The sequence below is a fragment of the Lathamus discolor genome, chromosome 16 (assembly GCF_037157495.1).
Source record: "Lathamus discolor isolate bLatDis1 chromosome 16, bLatDis1.hap1, whole genome shotgun sequence".
In the NCBI taxonomy this organism is placed as follows: Eukaryota; Metazoa; Chordata; class Aves; order Psittaciformes; family Psittacidae; genus Lathamus; species Lathamus discolor.
This window is the reverse complement of record NC_088899.1, coordinates 7280420-7302021: the sequence shown is the minus strand read 5'-3', so window position 1 is coordinate 7302021 and position 21602 is coordinate 7280420. Positions and strand designations below refer to the sequence as shown.

Genomic DNA, 21602 nt, shown 5'->3' with positions numbered 1-21602 from the left:
AACAAAGAGGCTTTTTACCAGGAACAAGCCTTGATAAAAATTACAGTGGCATCGCAAGTCATTTCACCCGCTCTGCCTCAGGCTATATTAAAGCAGTGAGGAAATAGGGGATGCAGCAGCCCTGAAATACAAATACAGTAGTCCCAGGAGTGTTTTTAGTATAAATAATCCTTTTTAGAATAATGGAGTGGCTTTAAATAGGGCCAGGTGGTGGGTGCAACACCCAAGATGGCTTCAGAAAAGAGCGGAAGGGAGCAGGGTAAAGAACCTCTGTCTGCATGTGGGATGTGCCCTGTCCCATCTTCCTCACACTTCCGCATCTTCCCAGGTCCTGACTTGAGGGTAGAATCCAACAAAAACAGCTTAAAAATGGTGTTAATGGATCAGTCATGCTAATCTGTAAGAATCCTGTGGCATGATAGGGAATTGAATGGGTCTGGAACTTCCCTGGAGTTCCCTGGCATCAGGCGAATTTCGATCGGAGCTCATGACATTCCTACCAATGTATCCGCTGCTGCTTGATATTTCTTATCAGCTCCTTGGGCCGGTCCTGTAACCCATCCGCAGAATGCTCCAGAAACCTGCCTGCTTGATGGTGTTTGGTCCCGAAGCGCTGGGGAAGAGGCACTGTTACATCTCACTGCCGTTTGCTGAACTCGCCGACATTCCTGCCCCGTGTTCTTGCAGGAGAAGTCTAGGAGCGCTTTTCGCGGTCAGAAGGGACTGACTTCGGTGCAAAAAAGCTCTGGGGTTAGACATGTGCTTCGTTCTTTGTCAGGTACTTTTGGTTTTGTTACAGAGAGGAAAGCCCGTCTGGGAAGAGCACTTGAGTGGTCAGGAAAAAGTGCCCCAAACAGCGGAGGTGCTCACAATGCCCAGTTATAGACACCAGGATAGGAAACATTCTGGGGGGAATAGAGATCCCTGCAGAGAAGGGGGCTTAAAACCCCACTTGTGTTTGTGACTGTCATCACTCGTCCCAGCAAAACTCCACGTTTCCACAGTGGTTGAGCAAGCCTGCGATCCAGCGCAGCGCTGGTAGCCAGAGGAAAGGTGCCTGGCCCAGCTTGTTCCCATAGCATCTTTAACTTGGCTCCTCAGCCTGATGGTGGGAAATCCTTGGTAGGTCTGTGGCAGTCCGTGCTGAGCTTTCCTCCTTGGCATGTTTGAGGTCTGACAGGTTAAACTGAGCAGGAAGCTGGCTGAATGGGTTTGTTAGAGGAGCGGCGCGACCACGAGGGTCAGGTGCAGGTTTGAGGTTCAGTTGCTGTCATAGTGTGGGATTTTTGCGGTGCTTCTCCTTCCGTAAAGCTGCTGCATCAATTCATGGGCATTCTGGTGACAAAAATCAGGTGGTAATTCCTGGTATTAATGGTGTTGAAGGAAGGACTGATAGGATCATGGGGCTCTCTGGATGCCCAGAGGATGCCCAGGACACAGAAAACATGCTTACTTGTGACTTTAATTTTGGGGCCACTTAGGTGTGGTGGGCTCTAGAGCCAAGTTGAGGATATGTGGGAGCACTGAAATAAAACTCAAAGCCATTCAGGGGCTGGCTGTAAAACCCCACAGCATTCCCTGTGCTTTGGAAGCAAGTCCGTGGAAAGCAGGAAAGCCATTTCCAATCGGGTTTTGAACACAGTCCTCTGCTCCCAGCTGCCGTCTAATAGGAGAACTTGTCTCTGTGGTTAATGCCTCTCTAGGAGGGAGCTCTTCACTGTCTAACCAGAGACCCCTCTCTCTAGAGTCAGGGTGCTTTCTGATAACAGGTAAAGCCCTGTGCCCCCCCCAGACCTGGGAGTTAGGTGGTGCCTGGCAATGGGCAGCCCAGCTCAGAGCCTTCATACACGGAGGCAGAAGCATCCCAGAGGAGTCAGGGAGCAGCGGTGGTGCGGTGCTGTATCCTCGTCTGTCCTCTGATGTGGTGCTCATGAGGTTTGCTGTCACCCGCGCACAGTGGCAGTGTGTGTCCTTACAGCGTGCCCGTTAACGCAGTCGTATAAAGCCTCCAGAGAGAAAAGTTCCAGCCTCGTGTGTGACACCCTTTGTGTTTCCTGTTCGGGGCAGGGCTCGGGCAGCCTCCTCGGTACAAAGAGGCATTTTCATCCAGATCTTTGCTTGATTCCAGGGCTGGGAAAAACCTTCTTGGGTCACACTGAAGTTGCTGCAGAAATGTGTCTGAATGTGGTGAGGAAGAGCTCCATCGGTCCCACAGAGCTCGGTGACCGAAGGGGATTTGTGTTCTGCTCAGAGCCTGTGAGCTGAAATGCCTTCATTTGGGTTTACCCACACAGGCACTGTGGGGTGGATCATTTGGGAGCCCCTTTAGCAGTCGGGCTGTGCGTTCTGCTTCTGCTGCTCGCAGTTAAAAAGTATGTGAGAGAATGAGTGAGACTTTCAAAGCCTGAATTGTAAAACCTGGTCTGGGCTAATCCATCAGCAAAAATGCAACAGGTTTTACGGACTGCCTTTAAAATAGAAGAGGTCGGTGGCAGGAAATAGCTTGAAATGCAAATCCAGAAACTGGGTGAATTTGTGCCTATCTGAATTTAACCAATGTCTCTGTAGTGTTACGAGTGTTACAGAAAATACAATGTGCAGAGTCCAGCGTTACACAGGGTGGTAAAAACAGTGAGAAGCAGTTTTCCCCTGGTCCTGCTCTGCTGCTCTCGGTGTGGTATCGAATTGGTGAGCGGTGCTGGAATTGTGTTTGGCCAGGGATGGAAAATCCAACTTATCTTGTGGCATTCAAATGTGCCCCTGTGCCTCTGAAAACAGAGCCCTGCTTTTGACACCCACCTCACGGCTCACTCCTCTGGCCTGCATTGATTCACTGATTCCCTTTCATTCTGTAGAGTCTGTTGACACCGTCCCTTTCCTTCTCTGCCCTCCCTCCTCTGCTCCGTGCCTGGGTCCTGTTTGTGTGGCTCACGTTAGGAACTAGAAATTGTTATCGATTAATATTAATATTTAGCATGTTTGTGAAAATGTCTTTTCCCACTGCTATTAATCTGCTATGTTAATAATGCCAGGACTCCTGTTCTGGACCCTGGGGAACCCACAGTGAGTGGAATGACAATGAGACGGTGACAACAGCCGAAAAGCTTTCGCTTGGCAAAGATGTGAATTCCAATTGCGAGGTCTCCTTTTGGAGACTTGCAAATGCTTTATTCTCGTTCTATGGTTTGACATCCAGGACTGAGAGAAATATCCAGCGCCGTTTGTTAGTTTTTGGAGAGCTAGTCTGGCTGCATGGATTTATTTATTCTAAATAGGTAACATTTCTCTTACCGGCGAATTTATCTCGCGCTCATTTATAAAGTTCCACTTTAGTGCATTTCCAGCAAAGAAATTTCTCTAGAATTGGACCATTTCTGTAGTTTTATAGATTTTTAAAGGGGAGGTATTTTGTAGCAAAACCCAACAAACCTCCGTAAGCAAACCAGCGAGAAGCAATGATGATTTTTCTTTCCAAATTGGAGCATTTTCTTTAGGCTTTCATCTCTCCCTTTCCATTTCTTTGTGGCGTTATTTCTATAGATTCTTCACAAATGTTTGTTACAACTCTGTGTAATACACTGTACATTTCTTGTGACGCTTCGTTGGAGCTATTATGTTGTAAATAGTTTAGAGGCAGAAATCCCAAAGGCTAATATTTTTTCCAGTGGCTTTAATAATATGACAATAGAGGGGTGCTTGTTTGCTTAAAAGAGCCCACTTTATCGACTGCATCCAAATATCCATCGCATTAATTTTTTCGGATAGCGTAACTTGCAGCAACGTCACCTTGAATTCAAACCCAAACCAAGCTGCTGAGCACAGGGGGGCAGGTGAAGCGGCGTTTTGGACAGCAGCGTTCTCCGAGGAGTTTGGTTCCAGAGGGATCTTGTGTGGAAATGTTTTTGATGCCCGGTTGAGCTCGACTTTAACTGGGAATGTAACACTGGCGTTTAGGGGAGAGTAATTTGGACACTTTCCTGCTGGTTTTACTGGAGGGAATCTGCATATTAAGGAGCACACTGAAATGCTGTTTCAGGCTTTATTCTTCAGTTCTGCCAGCAGAAATCTCTTAATAAAAGAAGACAATGTTTTTACTCTGAAGCCAAAGGCACTTTAAATTCTTCATACCTGTTCTTCTTACAGCCAGGTTCGGAAGCAACCGGGTTTTTAGGGTGTTTATCAAATAACTCGTGTGACAAACTCTCCTGCTCCGTAGTGAGTCATTATCTGTGCTCACAGCTCGCCCCGGTGTAAGGTGGTTTCTGTTTCTTTTTAATGGAAGGACTTTGCTTTGAGAGCTGTAGCTGCACCAAGAGCAAACAGACCGTGGATGTGAAACCAGAGAAGGGAATGCACACGATAATCATGGAAAAGCTGTTAGGTTTGTACATGTTTAGTTATCACAGTCCTTTTCCTTCTCACTCACCCCATCTCCTCCTCGCTTATCCCTCACTGTGTCCATCTCTCAATAACTCTGCAGGTTTTGGCATTCTCTGGGGCTAAGCTGTATTTTAGTGCATTCTACAGCAGTTCTGCATCAGACAGAGGTTTGCGGGGCTTTCATGGGATGTGGCCTTAAACCCCAGTTTCCAGGATGGATGATTTGGATGCTAGACTGGGACAGTCCAGTACAGCAGTAACTGGGAAAGTTTCCTGTTGTGAGAGGGTCACATAGCTTGGGCCCTACTGAATTTTTAGGCAGGGGTTGTGTTAAAATGTGTCTCTTCCTTGGGTTTAATTTCCATGACGTCTAAATAAAGATTTCCATGAGCAGTCCTGCAGATGTGTTTTGGGCTGGTGCGAGCGGTATGGGTTTGTCAGATACCTGACCACTCGATTCCAGGGTCCTGTTGACAAAACCAGCATCTTCTGCTTCTCGAGGATGCCTGAAATGCTCTGCTTCAGAGTGTGCAAGTTAAATAGAATCGCAGGGGTTTGAGGGGCCATACAGGCCGGCAAGCAGAGCTGGATGTCAGCTAGAGCTGAGAAGGGTTTGTTATGGCATCAGCTCAGACCTCTTTTACACGTGTTTAAATGAGTTGAGGATAGCAGTCTTGAATTTTACATGCACACCTCTTCAGTGGGATTTAGCTGGTTGGTTTCTCAGAGCAAAGCCAGTGCCTTGTGCCTGTTGGAGCTGTGTGAGCAGGGAGTATGGAACACCGGCACTTCCCCTAGAGCCATTTTGTTTGTCAGTTAACAGCAACTGTAGCATTTGGGGGGGGCTTTTCCATAGTAAAGTCAGGGAGCCTGTGAAAGCCTTTGGACATGTTCTACAGAAGAAACAGGCTTACTTGACTGAGAAACACATCTACTGTGCTTTATGTATTAGTGTCATCTGTTCTTCAAGGCCCAGGATTTTGGGGGGGGGGGGGGGGGGTGTGTGTGAATCAGCAATAACTGAAGGGGAAGAACAATGTGATTTCAAGCTGGATATTTCTAGGTGTGCTCACCATCCATGGAGGAAAAAATAGGCAAAATCACAGCAAGTCGTGGCAAAAGTGCCCATGAAACTGCAGGTTCCATGGAGGATTGCGCTGGCAGTGTGATTGCTCGGAGGTCAGAGCAGATCGTGCTGCGCTCCTGTGGCACAGCGACGTGTTGGCAAAACCACTTCCCATTTGTGACCACTTCCCTCCTGCACATTTATTGCACTGAGCCTGTTTCCAGCTGTAAACCTGGTGAAGACGAAGGCTTTGCGTGAATGAACGGAGAGAAAAAGACGTTTCCAAGTGTTCACCTAAAGCTGCATTTACTTTTGCTCCTGCGGCAGTGGGAGGTGTGTGAAGCACCATTCACAGCCTCGCTCCATAGTGTGAGGAGCACGTGGAGCGCTGGCCCCCGTGCCTGCAGGGATGTTGCTCTCTGCAGTTTCTGTTTTGGCTGCTGAACATGCTGCTTTCCAACCAGCATCCGCCAGTGATGCTGTAGGTACTTACCAGGGCAGCTCAGGTGGAGGAGATGGGATCTTGCAGTGGATGGGAGGAAGAAACTGTGTGACATGCTGAAGAATCCTAAGGAACTTATTGTCCTTTCTCTACAGCCGCTGCAGTTAAATGTAATATTGACTGTGGAGGGAGGAAAAGCCGTTTTTGTGTGGCTGTGAAGCATTCAGCGCTTCAGCCCCATCCTTAACGCAAGAGCAGTAATTCCAAACACAGGTTGGGCATGGATTTGCATCCTTTCTGCCAGAAGGAAACCCAAATATTCCGGAGATGGTCTCACACCGAATTTTGGGTCTTTGGCTTACAGATACAAACCCTTTCACGTGTTGAGGGAAGGGGGTTACTAATGTGTTGAGAGAAATGTGCCTTTGTAGGTGACCTGTCCTGCCAACACTTGGTTATCTTCACCAGTAGAGTGACTGGGAAACCATTCCTGGATGAACTGAATAGTGGAGCCTCACTGAGGGTTGTGGTGGGTGCCTTGACTTCTCTGTTTTGCTGCATCCTGAAGCCTGGGAGCCTGTGTGAGCCAAGGTGCCAGCTCCTGGTGCTGCAAAGGGCTTGAAATGTGTTGCAGTCGGGCTTGGTAACTGGTGTCAGGCAGATGCAGCCCAAGAAGGGACCGGGTCTCTGATTTTCTATTGTATTTCAGCTGTGGCCATCAGGTGGCAATCTGATCACTAGGATCATTCACTGCTCTGAAGTCACTGCTCGGGTGGGTGCTGTTTGGGGCTTTCTGGTGTCCTTTGTGATTTATAGGTGGGTCTGCTGAGCCGTGGGCTGTGCCTGGCTGTCAGCTTTCTGCCTGGTTCAGGACAGTGGGAGCAGGCAGCCAGGCTCATGCGGAATTCCATACGGAGTACAGGATATAGGACAGGTACCTGTAGCTTGCCTGAAGTGAAGTCTAGATGGGCAGCGCCACATTCAGAGGTAATGAAGCCAGTCGGTTGGTGGTGGTAGTTAAACAAGTACTTGCTTGATGTAAGTATTTGCACTCGGGCTGAGACAGCCTAATTCAGCTCATTCTGGAGTCAGAGATGCGCTTTGGGATGTCTGAGTATAGATGAAGTTTAGTAACTTCAGATAATAGACATTTCCCTAGCAAAATTTTATATAATATTAATATTAATAAACATCTTAAAAACTAAACACAAACCCCACAACCCCCCCAGAATCTCACATCATGTTTCTTCTACCACCATTTCCTTTAACATCAGACTTTCTTTTTGCTTTATTACAGCTGCTAAATAGATTATTCATGAGGTCTCTCACCAATACTAAAGCATCACTCTCATTGCTGCCAGAACCTCATTGGTGTCACACAGATTTTAAGCCTAAGCCCATATCTGATTATCTGTGGAAGCAACTTTTCAATGGCTCTTTTTATGGAGTGATTTTCCTAGTGAGCTTTGCAGGACTAATTTTAGTTTCATGACAATAACAGTAAGGTCAAGTTGTATTTCTGTACTGCTTTTCACATAACCAGACATTCCGGAGCGCTGCGGTACTTGCTGTTAGAAGAGGGGCAGATGTAGGACAGCATGGTTGTCACCAGTGAATGGCCACGTCCCACACAGCTCTCGAAGAGCAGCCAGCAGACTTGTGATGGAGCTCGGCAGAACTGGAGGTTGCTCGTGAGCAGCAAGATGTTCTCTGGGTTTTTAACCGCTTGTGTTACATCTGGTTACAGGAATGGCTCTGCTAATAAATGCTACTGTAGAATCAGACTGGTTTGGGTTGGAAGGGCCCTTAAAGCTCCTCCATGTCCAACCCCCTGCCGCGGGCAGGGACACCTTCCACTAGGTAAAAAGTGTTGATCTAGCAATTTGATTGTGGTGACAAACCCAACACACGTGCACATATGTATAGATACATACACATTTGGTGATTCTGCTCACATGGATGCCATATGGGGTATGTCTTGTATCAGTTACCTGAAAGGGTTCTGTCTCACTGTTGTTTTATATCTGGTGTTAGCAACTGAAAAAGCGGAAGGAGGAGATGACCTGTGAGGTCGGTCTGATGTGCGTTCAGATCCACATTAGAATCTAATCAGAGCTGGCCCAGTTGTCCCATAGAAGGAATGCCATCTGCAGCGTTCATAGCGAGGTGCCTTGTATCATTCAGAACTTTCCACAGCTCGTGCTCCAATAAACCTGGTTTTGCTTTTCAGCTCGGTTGGAATTCCTGTTCCTTAAGTGCAGGAGAGGCTAATCATAGAGTACAAAATCATTTGACTTGCTAATACTGGGAGAGAAAACATTTACAGCAGCCACAAGTATTTTCAGGGCTGTGGAGTAGATCATGGTTCTGAGAGCTTGTTTCTGGCGATGTGTTTGAGTAGGGAGGGCTGCACTCTTTACCAGGGAGGACGGCTGTGAGCTGTGGCCGGCAGCTCTCTGTACTGCTCTAAAAGCTGGAGCAGGAAGATGTTGGCAAAGGAATCCAAATCCTGCTCCTCGGTCAGGTCTGCCACCGGCTTCCTCCGGCACGAACTCGGGGAGATCTTTCTTGGGCATAAGGCAATGAAGCACAGAGGAGGGGGTGCCCTGCACGCAGGAGGTGTGTTCTGAGGGTGGAGAAGAGACATGGGGGGGGTGTGTGGTACGTACAGCTCGGGAGAGCCTCTCGGCTCTCGTCCCTGGTGGCTCCTGTTTGGCAGCAGGAGGTGCCTCGCGCGGGGCAGCGCGAGCTGTAAGTGTGGTTGGGTGCTGCTTCCCCCGATGACATCAGGGTCAGGCATTAACATGCGCTGTGGGAGTCCGCTCGCTGCTGCGGGGCCCACAATGAGGCGGTTGTTGGACTTGTTATCATAGTGGAAACTACTGTGCAATGAAAGCACGGTCATGCTGCCTCATGTTTAATTGAGAGATGGCAAATCTGTTCCCAAAATACTTCAACTCCTTGTATTGTATGACAAATGTGTTTTTCTTTTCCCCTTCTTCTGTTTCCCTTCCCCCCCCTTTTTTCCCCTTTTTGGATGAAAAAAGCTCAGTTTTCATTACATATGAATGTTGCAGCTTAGCAGTTGACTCCTCTTGGAAGAGTCCCCAAACATTATTACCCATTCTCACTCTTCAGCTTCCTCTGTCTTCTGTATTTCGGGCTGCCTTGGACTTGGGTTTGTTCCTCCCCTTTTCTTTCCGCTGTAGCATGTGCCGATAGGATTTTGTAATGTGCTTCTCGAGCTTGTTTCGTGTTCCCACTGGCATTTGGCATGGTCAGAGGTGGGTTCTGTAGGACCTGGTCAGCAGGGAGATGCCTCGCATCCAGAGGTGAGACAGGCCACGGCCAGAGGAAGGCCCTTCAAAACTCTCTGTTTCTGTTCGTGTGGGACAGTCGGGGGCCTGGTTCTCAGTTTATTTACCCTGAGTTCCTCTTTACCTACCAGGGCTCTGGTGACTCTGCCCAGTAAAAGTTCACGTTATGAAGTGCGGGGGTCTGCTGAAAGCTGCTTCCAGATCATCTCCGCTTCCTGATGGGAGTGACGGCTTTGCTTGGGTTAATCTGCTTGTCTCTAGTGTGAGAGGTGTCATGAGGAATAGAAGATGTGCAGTGTTCCCAGAGCTTTCTGCTTGACCGTTGGAGCTGTTGCAAATGAGATCTTTGGCCTGTGGAGTTGACTGGAACAATATCTGTGCTGTGGTAGCTCAAAGTGCTCACTGGAGGCCGTGGTGGTCTTAAAGCAGTATTGCAGACTAGTGATGCTTTTGTTGCACTCGAAAAGGTGCATTGCTGAGGGGTGGTTACCAGCCGCGGCTTCTGTTGTGTGATGCCTTGACCCCAGGAAGCTCAAACCCTGGGCAGACAGTTCTTAAGGCAGGTTTTACCTTAATTACTCTTTATTTTCTCTACAAAATACACTGAGCCAGATTAAACCATGAATGGTTATAGGGAACCTGGAGCAGCTCTTCCGTGTTTTCTTCCCTCTTTCCTTTACTAAAAGACATCGGCTGCAGTAGCCCTGATCCCGTATAACGTGGCAGGCCAGCAGTTAGCTTCCATCTCCTCCTTCAGCAGCAGAGCACGTGGTGCCACCAGTGTGAAGGTTCTCACCTCAGCCCTACCTGAGCCCTGTAGGTGAGGGTTATCCTTAGAGCATGCGAGCTGGGCTTTGGGAAGCGTTGTCCCAGGAAGAGATTAACCAATGTTCACGTGAGTATTTCAGTGTGTTTTCTGCTGTTTCCCCTTTTAGGTGACAGCGAGATTGTAAATAATATGTACGAGACCGACCCTGATCTCCTTGCTGGCGAAAGCGCAGAGGAGGAAACAGAGGACAGTATTATGTCCCCCATTCCTGTCGGACCTCCATCACCCTTTCCCACCAGTGAGGACTTCACTCCCAAGGAGGGCTCACCTTATGAAGCTCCCGTCTACATTCCTGATGACATTCCAATCCCACCAGATTTTGAACTCAGAGAATCTTCGATTCCAGGGGCAGGGCTAGGGATTTGGGCCAAAAAGAAGATTGAAGTTGGGGAAAGATTTGGACCCTATATGGCAGTACAGAGGAGCACATTAAAGGAAACAAACTTTGGATGGGAGGTAAGCGCCTTGAATGTGACAATCACATTCATTTGTCTTCTGTGCAAACTGTTCATAAAGCGAGACTGAGCCCTGACTGGCTGAGGGCAGACGCAGTGACTTTGCTAGTGCCATACTTCCCTGCGTTATTTTGCATCCCCCATCACATTGCGGTATTTACAAAGCAGCAGAAATCCTTTTTAAGATAGCTTCTGGGGCTGCAGATGCTGCTCCAGCCCCGTTTTGGAGGGGTGGTTTTAAATGCTGTTGGGTCACTCCTCAAAGAGCTGGTCATTTTCGGGTTGTGTTCAGGACTTGTCACAGTGGAAGGAATCTGATGAGTCGCATCATGTTCTGTAGTTGGGTGTGTTACCTTTGACTTCCCGTCCATGTTAGCTGTGCTGCCGTTATTAACTGCCCATAGAGGAATAGCATGTACCCATTAACACCTTAGGTGTTCTGGAGTTCTTGTTCTGCAGCAAAGATAAAGGAATGTGAAAGTCATTATTCCCTAAGAGCTGTTGTATACGGGAGTTATATATTCCTGTTAATATACAGGGAATAGCTGCCTGTTGTGGGGAGGATACAGGTATGAGGCAGCTTGAGATTTCCTCTTGTATTGATCGCTTTAAGGTGTCTCTGGAGCTAAGCACAATTCTCCTCTAGGAACAGGCAATATTGATTATTTGTAGGCTGCAGTGTGGAAGTGGCTCCTACAGAAAGGTGAATTCTCTTCTTAGAGGTGGCATTGTTGGCTTTGTGTTGTTTTAAAGCCTGATTTTGGAGCCCGGTGCTGTCCTCCTTGGCTGCTAGAAGTCAGATCAAATTTGAGTAATGCAGATCTATTTTTCTTCTCTGACCTTGGCGAAACTTTGTCCTTGTTTTAGATTTCTGATAAGAGTCTGTATTTACATTCATGCTTTAAGAAACATTGCCCATATCCACTGCCCTGAGTGCCAGCCCTGATAGAAGCCCTATCTGTTCACTTCACTCCACGTTGACTTTGTGATACTGCTTATTTTCGTAGTGTCATTGGACAAACTCTCTGGGTACTGCTCCCATTGCAGCGGCGTTCCTTTGTTCTCAGGTTTGGCAGGTACATTTCATACCTGAAAGGAAGGACTGTTTGTCCTCCATCAGATGTCCTCCGATGCTGTCTCAGGCCCACCCTGCCGCTATCTTTTCTGACTTTCCTTGTACTCACAGATACCTCCTGAAGTTTTCCACTTCCCACGATGCTTAAAGGCAGTGGAGAAACCCGTTCTCAGTCACTCAGTGCCTTTGTTGTTTCACTTGGGAACAACATGCGTGGATATCATCTTGTGCTAAACGGGAATTCGTGTGGTACATACTGCCTGCCTCTGTGTTGGTTTCTGAGCTGTCTCCTTTGAGTGCAAGGTTGGGAAAGCCTTGGAAATGTTCTAGGCAGCTCCGCATTTCACTTGTGTGAGGAAATTGTAACTGGGGTTGTGTTTCTGTCCTCTCTTAGTAGAATTGAGTAGGCAGACCATGGGCAGCAGGGGAAGAACAGGGGAGGAGTTTCATAGAATCCCAGCCTGGTTTGGGCTGAAGGGACCTTAAAGCTCCTCCAGCTCCAACCCCTGCCACGGGCAGGGACCCCTTCCACTGGAGCAGCTTGCTCCAAGCCCCTGTGTCCAACCTGGCCTTGAGCACTGCCAGGGATGGGGCAGCCACAGCTTCTCTGGGCACCCTGTGCCAGCGCCTCAGCACCCTCACAGGGAAGAGCTTCTGCCTAAGGTCTTTAGCAACATCTCAGTTTTGCTAGAAACTGCTCTTTATGCCGTTGAAGGGGACACATCTTCGTGCCTGTCTGCTATGGGTAGCATAAAGAGTGAAGCCGTGCTGGAGGAGACTATGGGGAGGTGTTCAGGGATGGTGTGTTTATTGCTGTTCTGTGGATTTTTGTAGTTCAAGCTTCAGCTTGATAATTCAGTGTATTACAATACAATGCCAATTCCAAAATGCTTCGTTTGCACTTCACAGTTTAGATCTTTTTCTCCTGGTTTCTGTAATTAAAAACCCAACAAACAAAACCACCCCAAACATTTGGGAGGGGTTGGAGAATGTGCTGGTAGGGGCTTTGATTCGAAAATGGATTTCTCTCTTCTACCCAAGGCATTAACACTGCAGAAACCGCTTTCTCTTTTCAGACTTCAGTCAGAGCAGGTTTGTGAAGATCAAAATGACACAAAGCAGTTAAGTGTTCTGCTCAGAAGTCCTCACGAAACACGGCTGCTGTTTGGAGGTAGGGGCCAGCTCTTTTTCCATCTGAATTGTTTGATCCGGACCTGGCTCCGATGTAGGACATCGAGCTCCAGGAGGTGGGAGAAGAATGTGATTTGCTGAAACTTCTGGCTTTGCTCATTATTTCCCCTCACAGCCTAAACCAGCTCAGGGAATAGGGAATGCCGTGTCTGACTTGCCGTATCTTCAAAGAAAGATGTGTAATAGATGCTTTTCCTGTTAGCCAGACAGGAGGGCTGTGACTGCGTGAATACACGTCCTACTTGAACACAAGTCTTCACTATCCTGTTTCTTGATGTGTTTTTCCTCCAACATTCGCTGTGTGGAATATGTATTTAAAAATACTCTTTCTATTAAACCACACCCATTATTGAAGGGTTTTACCAGGGGATGGCAGGGAGTGATTCATGCTTCTTTCATAAAAAGGAAGGAGCTGTGTCGGTGTTCCGGAGCTGATTCACTGAGTGCCTGCATAGGATGGTGCATGGTGCGTTTTCCCTCTGCTGTGTCCTCGTGTTTATCTACCTTTTTTCCCCTAAAAGACACCATCTAAACCTAAAGCCTTGTGATTATTTAGTGCGTCGTGATTGCATTTCTACTCTCCTGATCCTATTACTTCCTTGCCTGCTGACACAGAACACACTATTCTGAGCCCCCCCAAATAAATCACAGCGTCTTTTCCCTTTACTGCCTCAGGGACCTAAAGAGAAAAAGGAATCAGTAATGATTTTGATCACTTTGTTGAGTAAATAATGATATTTGTCATGGCACGGTTTATTTTGCTAATTGAGAGAAGAATGGGAATCGCATCCCGGAGGGAAATCTAGCAGTTGAGTTCTAGGGAATTTGGAATTAAGCTTTTAGCTCAGTTTGCTTCACAGGGAAAATGCCATTAATAAAATATCGTTATTAGTTCCTTTGTTTTCTGTTTTAAGAGAGACGATTTGCTGAAGCATGAGACGGATGTGTAAGGGGAAGGCTGCTGCTTTGCACGGGAAAAATCAGCGCTTTAATACTTTTGGGTGAAGATAGAAGTGGTCCCATGAAAGACAAATAGCTATGGAAAAAATAAGAGCTGGCAGCTAAGGATACAGCAGGCGTTCCTGGCTTCCCAGCTGTGCCAGTGGAAAACTCGGCTTTATAGTGACAGTGATTCAGAGCGGTTCCAACGTCCCCATTCCCAAGAAATAGAATATTTAAACTGGGGGAAAGGGGAGGGATTTTGGGGGTGGTTTGTTTGATTGTTAGACTCAGAAGTGCCAAGGAAAATTTACTTCACGCGACGGGTCTTGGTTGCTGAGAGAAGGATGATCTTGTGTTTCCTCAAGCCTAAAAGATATTAGGAACGAGACTCCAGGCATTCTTCTAACTGTGATGCTTTTGTCATGCTTCCCAGTTAAAAGAACACACAGCCCAAATTCCCTTGTTGCACTTTAAAAGCTGATTCAGTGTGTTAAAGCAGCATGTTCTTGGCTGTCCTGTTTTTAACAATAGATGCTAGAAGAAGTAAGAGTCCTTTAAATGAGCAAAGAAATCCCCAGCCCTGTTTGCAGTCATCGTTCTCTGATGTTCCTTCAACTTTCAGACTGAAAGGATGTGATGATATTTCCTTGTAGCTTCTCTTCATGTGTCTTCTGATTCATTCCTTTTCTCTGGCTCCTGCCTTTCCTTTTGGCTGGAGAGTAATGTTGCTAGAACAGCTTCTATTGCTCAGGGAGAAAGAGCTTATGAATTGCTGTTTCCAAAACCACATCTGATGCTCTTGCAGGGAATGAGCAGTGCTGGAAGGGGCTGAGGAATGGCGTGCATGGCCATTCCCTAGCTGGAGCGTGTTACCTACACAGAAAACGTTTCCCATGCAAGGTTACTCCACAGTTCCTCAGAGTTTTGTTTGGCTGGAATGATTCTGAGAGAGAAAGGATCTGTGGGTTCATAAGGTAAGCAGAACCTAAGAGCACTCTGGGGCTTCCCTGATATGCCCTGAGCCACCAGCAGTCAGAAGCTGTATATGCATGTGGTATGAAACTCCAGACAGACTTTGCTTTACACTGGAATCTGGCACTTAAGTGAGAAAAAAAGTAATCTGAAAGAGGAAAAAACTCGCTGAACCTGGGGTATTTTCAATGCTCTGCGCTTACGGGCCAGTGAAGTTGCTCAGCTTTGTACATGGTAGATGCTGGCCCCTTTCCAGAGAACACCGGTGGTGAGAGCATCACCACTTCCACTCTCCCCATGGTACATGGCTTTGCTCTGGTGTCAGGGACCATCATGAGGCAGGGAAGCGTCAGCTTCCAGCTCTGTCAGTCCTATGCCTGGTGTTAAAACCATGCCAGTAGGCCCATGCTACCGGCTTTTGATTCAGCAAAGGAACAACAAAGATAAAGCAGGGGGAGGGATCAGGGGAAGCTGCTTATTGTATCAAAGGCAAAGTCCCATTCACTACAACTAAATCCATTGGGGGGGGTAATTTATTAATTTCAACCCTGGATAGAAATGAAGAATGCACCTTTTGACATCCAAGTGAAGCAGCTGAGATTTGTACCATTTTTTGATGTTTCATCAAATGCCTCAATGTCAGGGTTAAAAGAGGAAGTCTTTTTTAGGCCCAGGAATGCCAAGATCTCTTGCTCTATCTTAGGCACGTCTCTAAAACATGGGTATATAAGGAATTAAGGAAAAAAACCCAGAAGAGACAGGGGAAGGGAATGACTAAGAATACCTCCTGATAGCTCTCCTTTATTTCCATAAGGGGTAATAACTCATGAGCAGTCCGGCAGAGGGCACTTTCTTTAAATAGAACGTTCTGATTCACCAGCAGAAAAAGGAAATAAATATTTTCTTTTCGTCTTCGGGAGCCATCCATGAATCCCAACTTCTGGAGCAGCGTTTATCATCCAGCTGAAAGGGGAAAAACGGGGGGAAAAGGGAGGAAAAGGAAACCCCACGAAAAGCTCAGTGGTGACCGCAGGGGTTGAAAAATAGCTCAGTTTGTTGTCAAAAGCCTTGCAGAATACAGGGCATTGCTTCTTCCCCTGGAATGTTAACCTACCCAGGAATCCAGCCTTTATTCTGTGCATTCCCAGAAAAGCCTGCCTGATGGAGCACTGGAACACAGTGGCTTTTGTAAAAGACGTGATCAATAAGTTAAACTGTAAATATATGGGGGGCTTTAAAGGAGGCCCAGCTTGGTGGCCTCTTTCAGTTGCCATTTCAGAAGGTGGAAGCAATGGGAAACAACGTGCTTTGCAGTTCCTGGGCTGCCGCTGTGTGGTGATGGGGATGTGTTTGCTGTTTGAGAAGACTTTTCTTAGGCCGTTGGCTGGTACGTGTGATACGGTGGCAGTGAGGGCTCCAGCAGAAGCTGGCAAGGGCTTTCCTTCTTACAGGTTGGCTGCTCACACTCGTACTGTCCTGTACTGTTTCAGGTGTTCACCCGTTGTTTTCCATGGTCTTTGTACTGTGCATCTTAGCCCTAACCCCTGAGTTCCAGCAACCTTGTGCTAAGACATTAGAGGAAGTCATTATGGAATTTGGAGTCAAGGCTTGAATACTTAGAGCTGTGTTTCAACTCCAAAGACTTGTGCCATGAGCAAACCTTGCAGTGAACCTCATCTGAGTTCCTGGTTAATCATGACATCTGAAGGTTGTAAATTCACTCCCTTCGCCTCAATCTGTACGATGCAAGAAGTAACAACAGTGAAATTGCAGAGGAAAATGTGATGTTAATTACTTCTAGGGAAATCACGTTCTCTGCATAATTTGGCACCATCTTCCTCTTCCCAAAGCAAATACGGAGCAGCACCAAAAATGTGGAGAACTGAATGTCGCAACTCCTGCTTTGTGGAATTTAGCACTTCGCACATTTTGATGCCTCGGTTACTTCTGATCTGGCACTGGAGAGGACGGAGTTGAATGGAGAGGAGGAAGTGAAAAGTTGGGTCTGTCGCTCTTTCTGAAGTAGCAGGACATAGGTGGGTCCTTGCTCTTCACTTGTTACCGTACCATTTACTTACTCATCCTTTCTTCTTTTGTGTATTTCGTCACAGCAAAGCACTGGGACCCATACAAAAGGAGAGAATCCTTGCACTCAGAGTTTACTACTTCAAAAAACATGGGCTGCTTATCCAGGGAAGGTGTGAAGCTAAGCTTGAGTCACCTTCAGAAGCCTTAGTAGAAGGAGCACATCTGCAGGAGGTCTGGTGGTCAGGACAGTGGGGAAGTGTGGAGCGGAAGGAGCATTTCCATGCGCAGGGAATCTTACTGGTACCTGTGTGCTTGGTTTCTCAAGCTGTGGCTAAGGTCAGGTGCTTTGGGAAGCCTCCTTGTAAAATGACCACCTCCGCTTCTTTGTGCATCTCTCTCCATTTCCTGCTTCTCTCTGTCCTCTCTGAAAGCAAAGGGATAATGGGATGGTCTGAGGCACAGCAGTGGGAGCTGGTTGGTGTAACGGGCTTCCAGACGGGTGACAGTACCCTGGCCATGTAGTATGTTCACACTGATCAGGGACATGCACCTTCAAGTGGGATGTGTAAATAAGGGAGGCCTTTCCCTCCCGAGGAAAACCAGTCTGTGTGCACATCAGAACTTACCCTCTTTGCCCCAGAGAAGCACAGGCTGCTCCTGGCAACACGGTGCCAGTGAAGTGAATCCCCGGTGTGCCCTGGAGGCAGGTTGTGTGTAGTAAATGCTGCTGTAGTCCGAAGCCCTGATCTTTAAGAACCACCTTTGTGTTTAATGTATTTTATTTCCTTTCTGGTCTAGAAACTGCAGTGTTTAGGCACTGGTGCCTGCGTTCGTGCCGACGCAGTTTGTTCAGCACACAGAAGTGGGTATTTTCTTCCTTTGGATCTGATTAGCGAGCACTGTTTCTTCACTTTCAGATAATGCCAGGGCAAGTCGTTGCTTTAATTGTACATCTTATTGTGTCATCCCTGTTCAATCATGTTCAAAAATACCTACATTTCACCCTTGTCCCCCACCTCCCTTTTCCCATTTAGATCTCACTGAAGTCCATTCTACCTTATCAGCACAGTAATTTCATGAGCAGAGCTAGGATTTCTGCCGTTTAGGCCCCGGCCATTGTCTGTCGCAGCTGCAGTCAAGATAAACCCTCACCCAGAACAAAGTTGGAATGACCTTTTACAAGCAGAATCTGCCTTGTTTCCCTCCAGACTAATTTATCAGCCTTCATTTCAGCCTAGTCTCTCAGCAGAGGCCTGAAAGAACATTACAGAGAGCATGAATGAACAGGGGGATTAAGATGCTTGGCTAGTCCCTCTTTTTCATCAGACACCTTCTGGATTTACTGAGATGTAAGCTGTAAATGACCGTAAGTGGTGAACTGCCTTAAACTTGGAGTAAGGGAAGGGAGGGGGGAATCACCAAAGCCAAATGTTTGGAAGAGTGATGTGGGGAACTGGTTAAACCTCCTTGAAGTCAGAAAGTGGTAGGTCTGAGCTGCGAGGAGGTCCCTGGCTATGCTGCTCTTACACAGAGGCTCGGTGATGGCTGTCCAGCCTGTCCCTGTGGGATGCAGGGATGAGGCATGCGATGTGCCTGGATCTGCCTCGCAGCAAGATGGGCTCCAGCTTTTCAGAGCTGTTAACCAGGGGTTCTTGCAAACTTAAACCCAATTTATTGCTTTACATCCGTGCGTACCGAAGGTAGTTTTGTGCAGCAGAGCGGCGTGGTTTCAGTGCTGCAAGCGCAGGAACACTTTTCAGGTGTCAAAGGGCTTGATATGAAATAAAGGATCCACTTTTAGCTGACAACAGCCATAGTCCAAAGGACACTCTGTGAGGAGGGGAATAGCTGTTTGTCACCCAGAGGAGGGGAGATTTGCCAGCTATAGCTTGGGTGAATATCCTGCCTGTACCACGCAGGCAGCTGCTGTTGGCCTTAGTGGAATTGGGTAATTCCGCCCCTAATACCATTAGACATCAGGTATCTTTTTGGTGCTTTTACCTTTCATTTCTCTTCATCTTTTGTGTAACAAAAACCTGGTTTTTAGCAACTTTGAAACATTCCTATTAAATCGCAGCCGGCTCAGATGACTGGGGGGAACCCTTGTCTGTAAAAACCATTGTGGTGGAAGGCTTCGAGTTCACTCGAAAGCTTTTGCAAGAGAAGAATTAAATGCAGCTCCAGTGACTTAGGCTTTGCTATTGGTAGTGGTGGTTATTACCAGTGCTGTATTACTTACTGTATGAGTGTCCTCTACTGTCAGTTGAGGAAGCACAAAGACTGACAGTAGATGGCTGGGCCATGCAAGGGGCAGGACTGTCTCCATATAAAGCTCTAACACCAGCAGGGTTTGCACCTTTGGTAGGTTATTTGAATAGGTGTGTTTTGGGGATAGTTCAGGGGTTTGGTGACGAAGATGGGAGAGGCAAAGGATGGAATTGGGCAAATGAGCCACAGGGCAAAGCCCTCAAACACAGTGGTTTGTGATTAGATCAGAACCATCTTGACTGCCCTAAACCTTGGGAAGGCTTCTGGTTTCATTTCACTATTTGGGTGAAAGTTCAGGCTGCGATTTCGTTGTATCTTCTGTGTTGCCAACCCATATTCGTGCCCTTGCAGCCTTTTAGCCAGTATTATGGACTCCTGGGATTTTTAGAGTTGATGGGATCCTTATTTTTGCTCCCAGCAGTGGTTGTGTTTAATCTCGTATTGAGAAATAATGCACAAGGACTGCAGTTATGGAGCTTGCATCTTGCCTATTTACTTGCATTCAAACAAGAGGTGTGTGTATCTCATCCTGTAAATACTAACTAAAGTATGTTCTAAGTAGTGGTTTACACACACTTCCACTCAGAAGTGTCTTTTGCTGTTCATAAGTGCTTCTATCATCTCCAAAATGAATATCAGCAGTGTGAAAGGAGATAAAGGAGAGTTGGCGAGGCAAAACGCACATACTTTAAACAGGATGGATTATTTTTGGCTCTTTTCCAGTTTCCTGGGAAATGGATAGAAAGAAGCTTAATTTCTTATAGACCACTGCAGCTGTGTTGGCTTTTAATAAGCATAAAGCTTGATTAAAACAAGGCAGGAAGTTCAGATCCGTGTCGAGTTGTCTCTGTTCTTTGGAGCAGAGTTGGGTTTTACTGCTGAGTGGACCAGCAGCACCAAGGACAGGCAAAACCAGTCGCAGGTTAACTGCACTTAGACAAATGTGTGGTCGTGTCATTTGGTGTGTCCAGGGAAGAGTGAGCTGAGCTGTGTCCGTGTGATGCTGAGCTCCAGGCTGGTGCTCACAACACAGGTATGAGGGGAAGGAGTATGGGAGGGCAGCTAAAACTTCCAAGAGGATTGAGTGGCTGTTTTAGGAGGAAGAACTGGAACATCTGGATTTGCTGAGTGTGGAGAGGAGAAAGCGTAGATACCCCAAATCCTGGTAACAGTGATAACTGATAACACCGAATGGTGTCCCCAGGTAAGAGCCCACGTGCAGGTTCTGGGCAGCGCTGTGCCAGTATCGCTATTGCACATCTCATTGTCAGCCTTTTTACTGGTTTTGTGGGGTTTAGGTCCAAGCCACCATTCATGGTGTAAGTTCTCATCTTGCTGCAGTTTATACAGGGTTTGGTGGTGAGTTCCTGCTGGAAGTTTCAGGTTTAGAAGTTGGAGCCAAAGGGGTTTATTTCCCTGTCTTTGCCTGGTTTTCAAAGTCGCTTCATTTTGTAAAGGCCTTGTGTGTGTGTGTGTGTGATATATAGCAGCAGATGTGTGTGTATATATATATACATATATATGTGCTGATATAGATCAGCATGTGTAAATTTACTGCTTACTATAAACTGTAATTGGCAGGAGCAGAAATACAGCAAATTCAGAATGTGAATGATAAAATACTGATACTGTATCCTCTAATTTATTACCTGTATTATCCCCACTCTGTTTTCCACTCAGTTCTCTCTCCTTCATGAGTTGTGTTTTCACTGGACTGGCATTTTCCTACTCTGATGAATTAACTGTCAATTGAAGTTAGTGAGATAAATCAAAACAAATGGACACACTGCTCCGTATTGACTTTCTCACTGCCTGATTCTGAAAACCACTTTCTGAGCCCTGTGCTGCTATTATGCTCACTTGGTTCTAAGCAAATGTACAGGAAGGAAGGGCTGGGGGGAGGTGGGTATTTAATAGCCATCAATTACACTCTCACTATCTTCATTTTATCTGGGATCTTGTCAACAAAGAGACCTGTGCCATTTACCTAGAGAGAAGACACTTGGCGTTGTGTCAGAAAGCTAAATGCTGAATGCCTCTTGGGAAGCATACATCGACGTTTAGGTCTTTAAACTGTGGTCTTAATCTACACTAGAAGAGAGGGTTTGGAACAACTGCAACAGTTGGAGTAAAAAAGGAGGGCACATCTTTATCGGGGGGGCTGTGTGCAGACACCACAGCAAAGACAGGTCTCTGGTCTGACGGAGTGAGGTTTAGTAACGTTTGCTGTGTGTAATTACGTAGTTGTTGGAGAGAGGACTTCAAGATGTTGAAGTTTTGGCCTAGATCCTGAGGTAGCAGAGCTGTTTCTAGCCCGGTTTATTCTGTTTGTGCAAGCAGATGAGCTCAGGCTCCCAGTAACCAGGCTCAGCTTTGTCCTGCTTAGACAAAGCAGTGTCCTGGAGTCATTGGTAAAACAAATGGAGGTACAGACGTGTTTAAGACTGTTCCCTCTGCAGACATGGTAAAACTCTCACAGTAAAGCACACGGGGTTGCCTGGGTACAGGCATTCACTTTGTTGTCATCCAAGCCATAATTGTGTGATGGGAAAGGGGTTGATTGTTTTCAAATAATGAGAATAGAAAATCCATCTGCATGTCTCAAGGAGTGCTGCTGCGCAGGGCTGCACGGATCAA

The 21602-nt window shown here is 46.9% G+C and overlaps 1 protein-coding gene across 9 annotated transcripts in view; it reads left to right on the top strand.

The window, feature by feature from the left end:
* Positions 1-21602, top strand: part of PRDM16 (PR/SET domain 16) — a 277207-nt gene that overhangs the window by 102043 nt on the left and 153562 nt on the right. For 7 of the 9 annotated variants that reach the window (XM_065696208.1, XM_065696206.1, XM_065696205.1 and 4 more), the window contains one exon: positions 10141-10490. The exons of 1 other annotated variant lie outside the window; for it this stretch is intronic. In XM_065696208.1, the coding sequence (XP_065552280.1) occupies positions 10164-10490 (327 nt within the window). In that variant the 5' untranslated portion in view covers positions 10141-10163. Of the gene's footprint in view, positions 1-9539; positions 10026-10140; positions 10491-21602 lie in introns of those variants that run through there. One more of the 9 variants, XM_065696209.1, reaches the window with a different exon arrangement.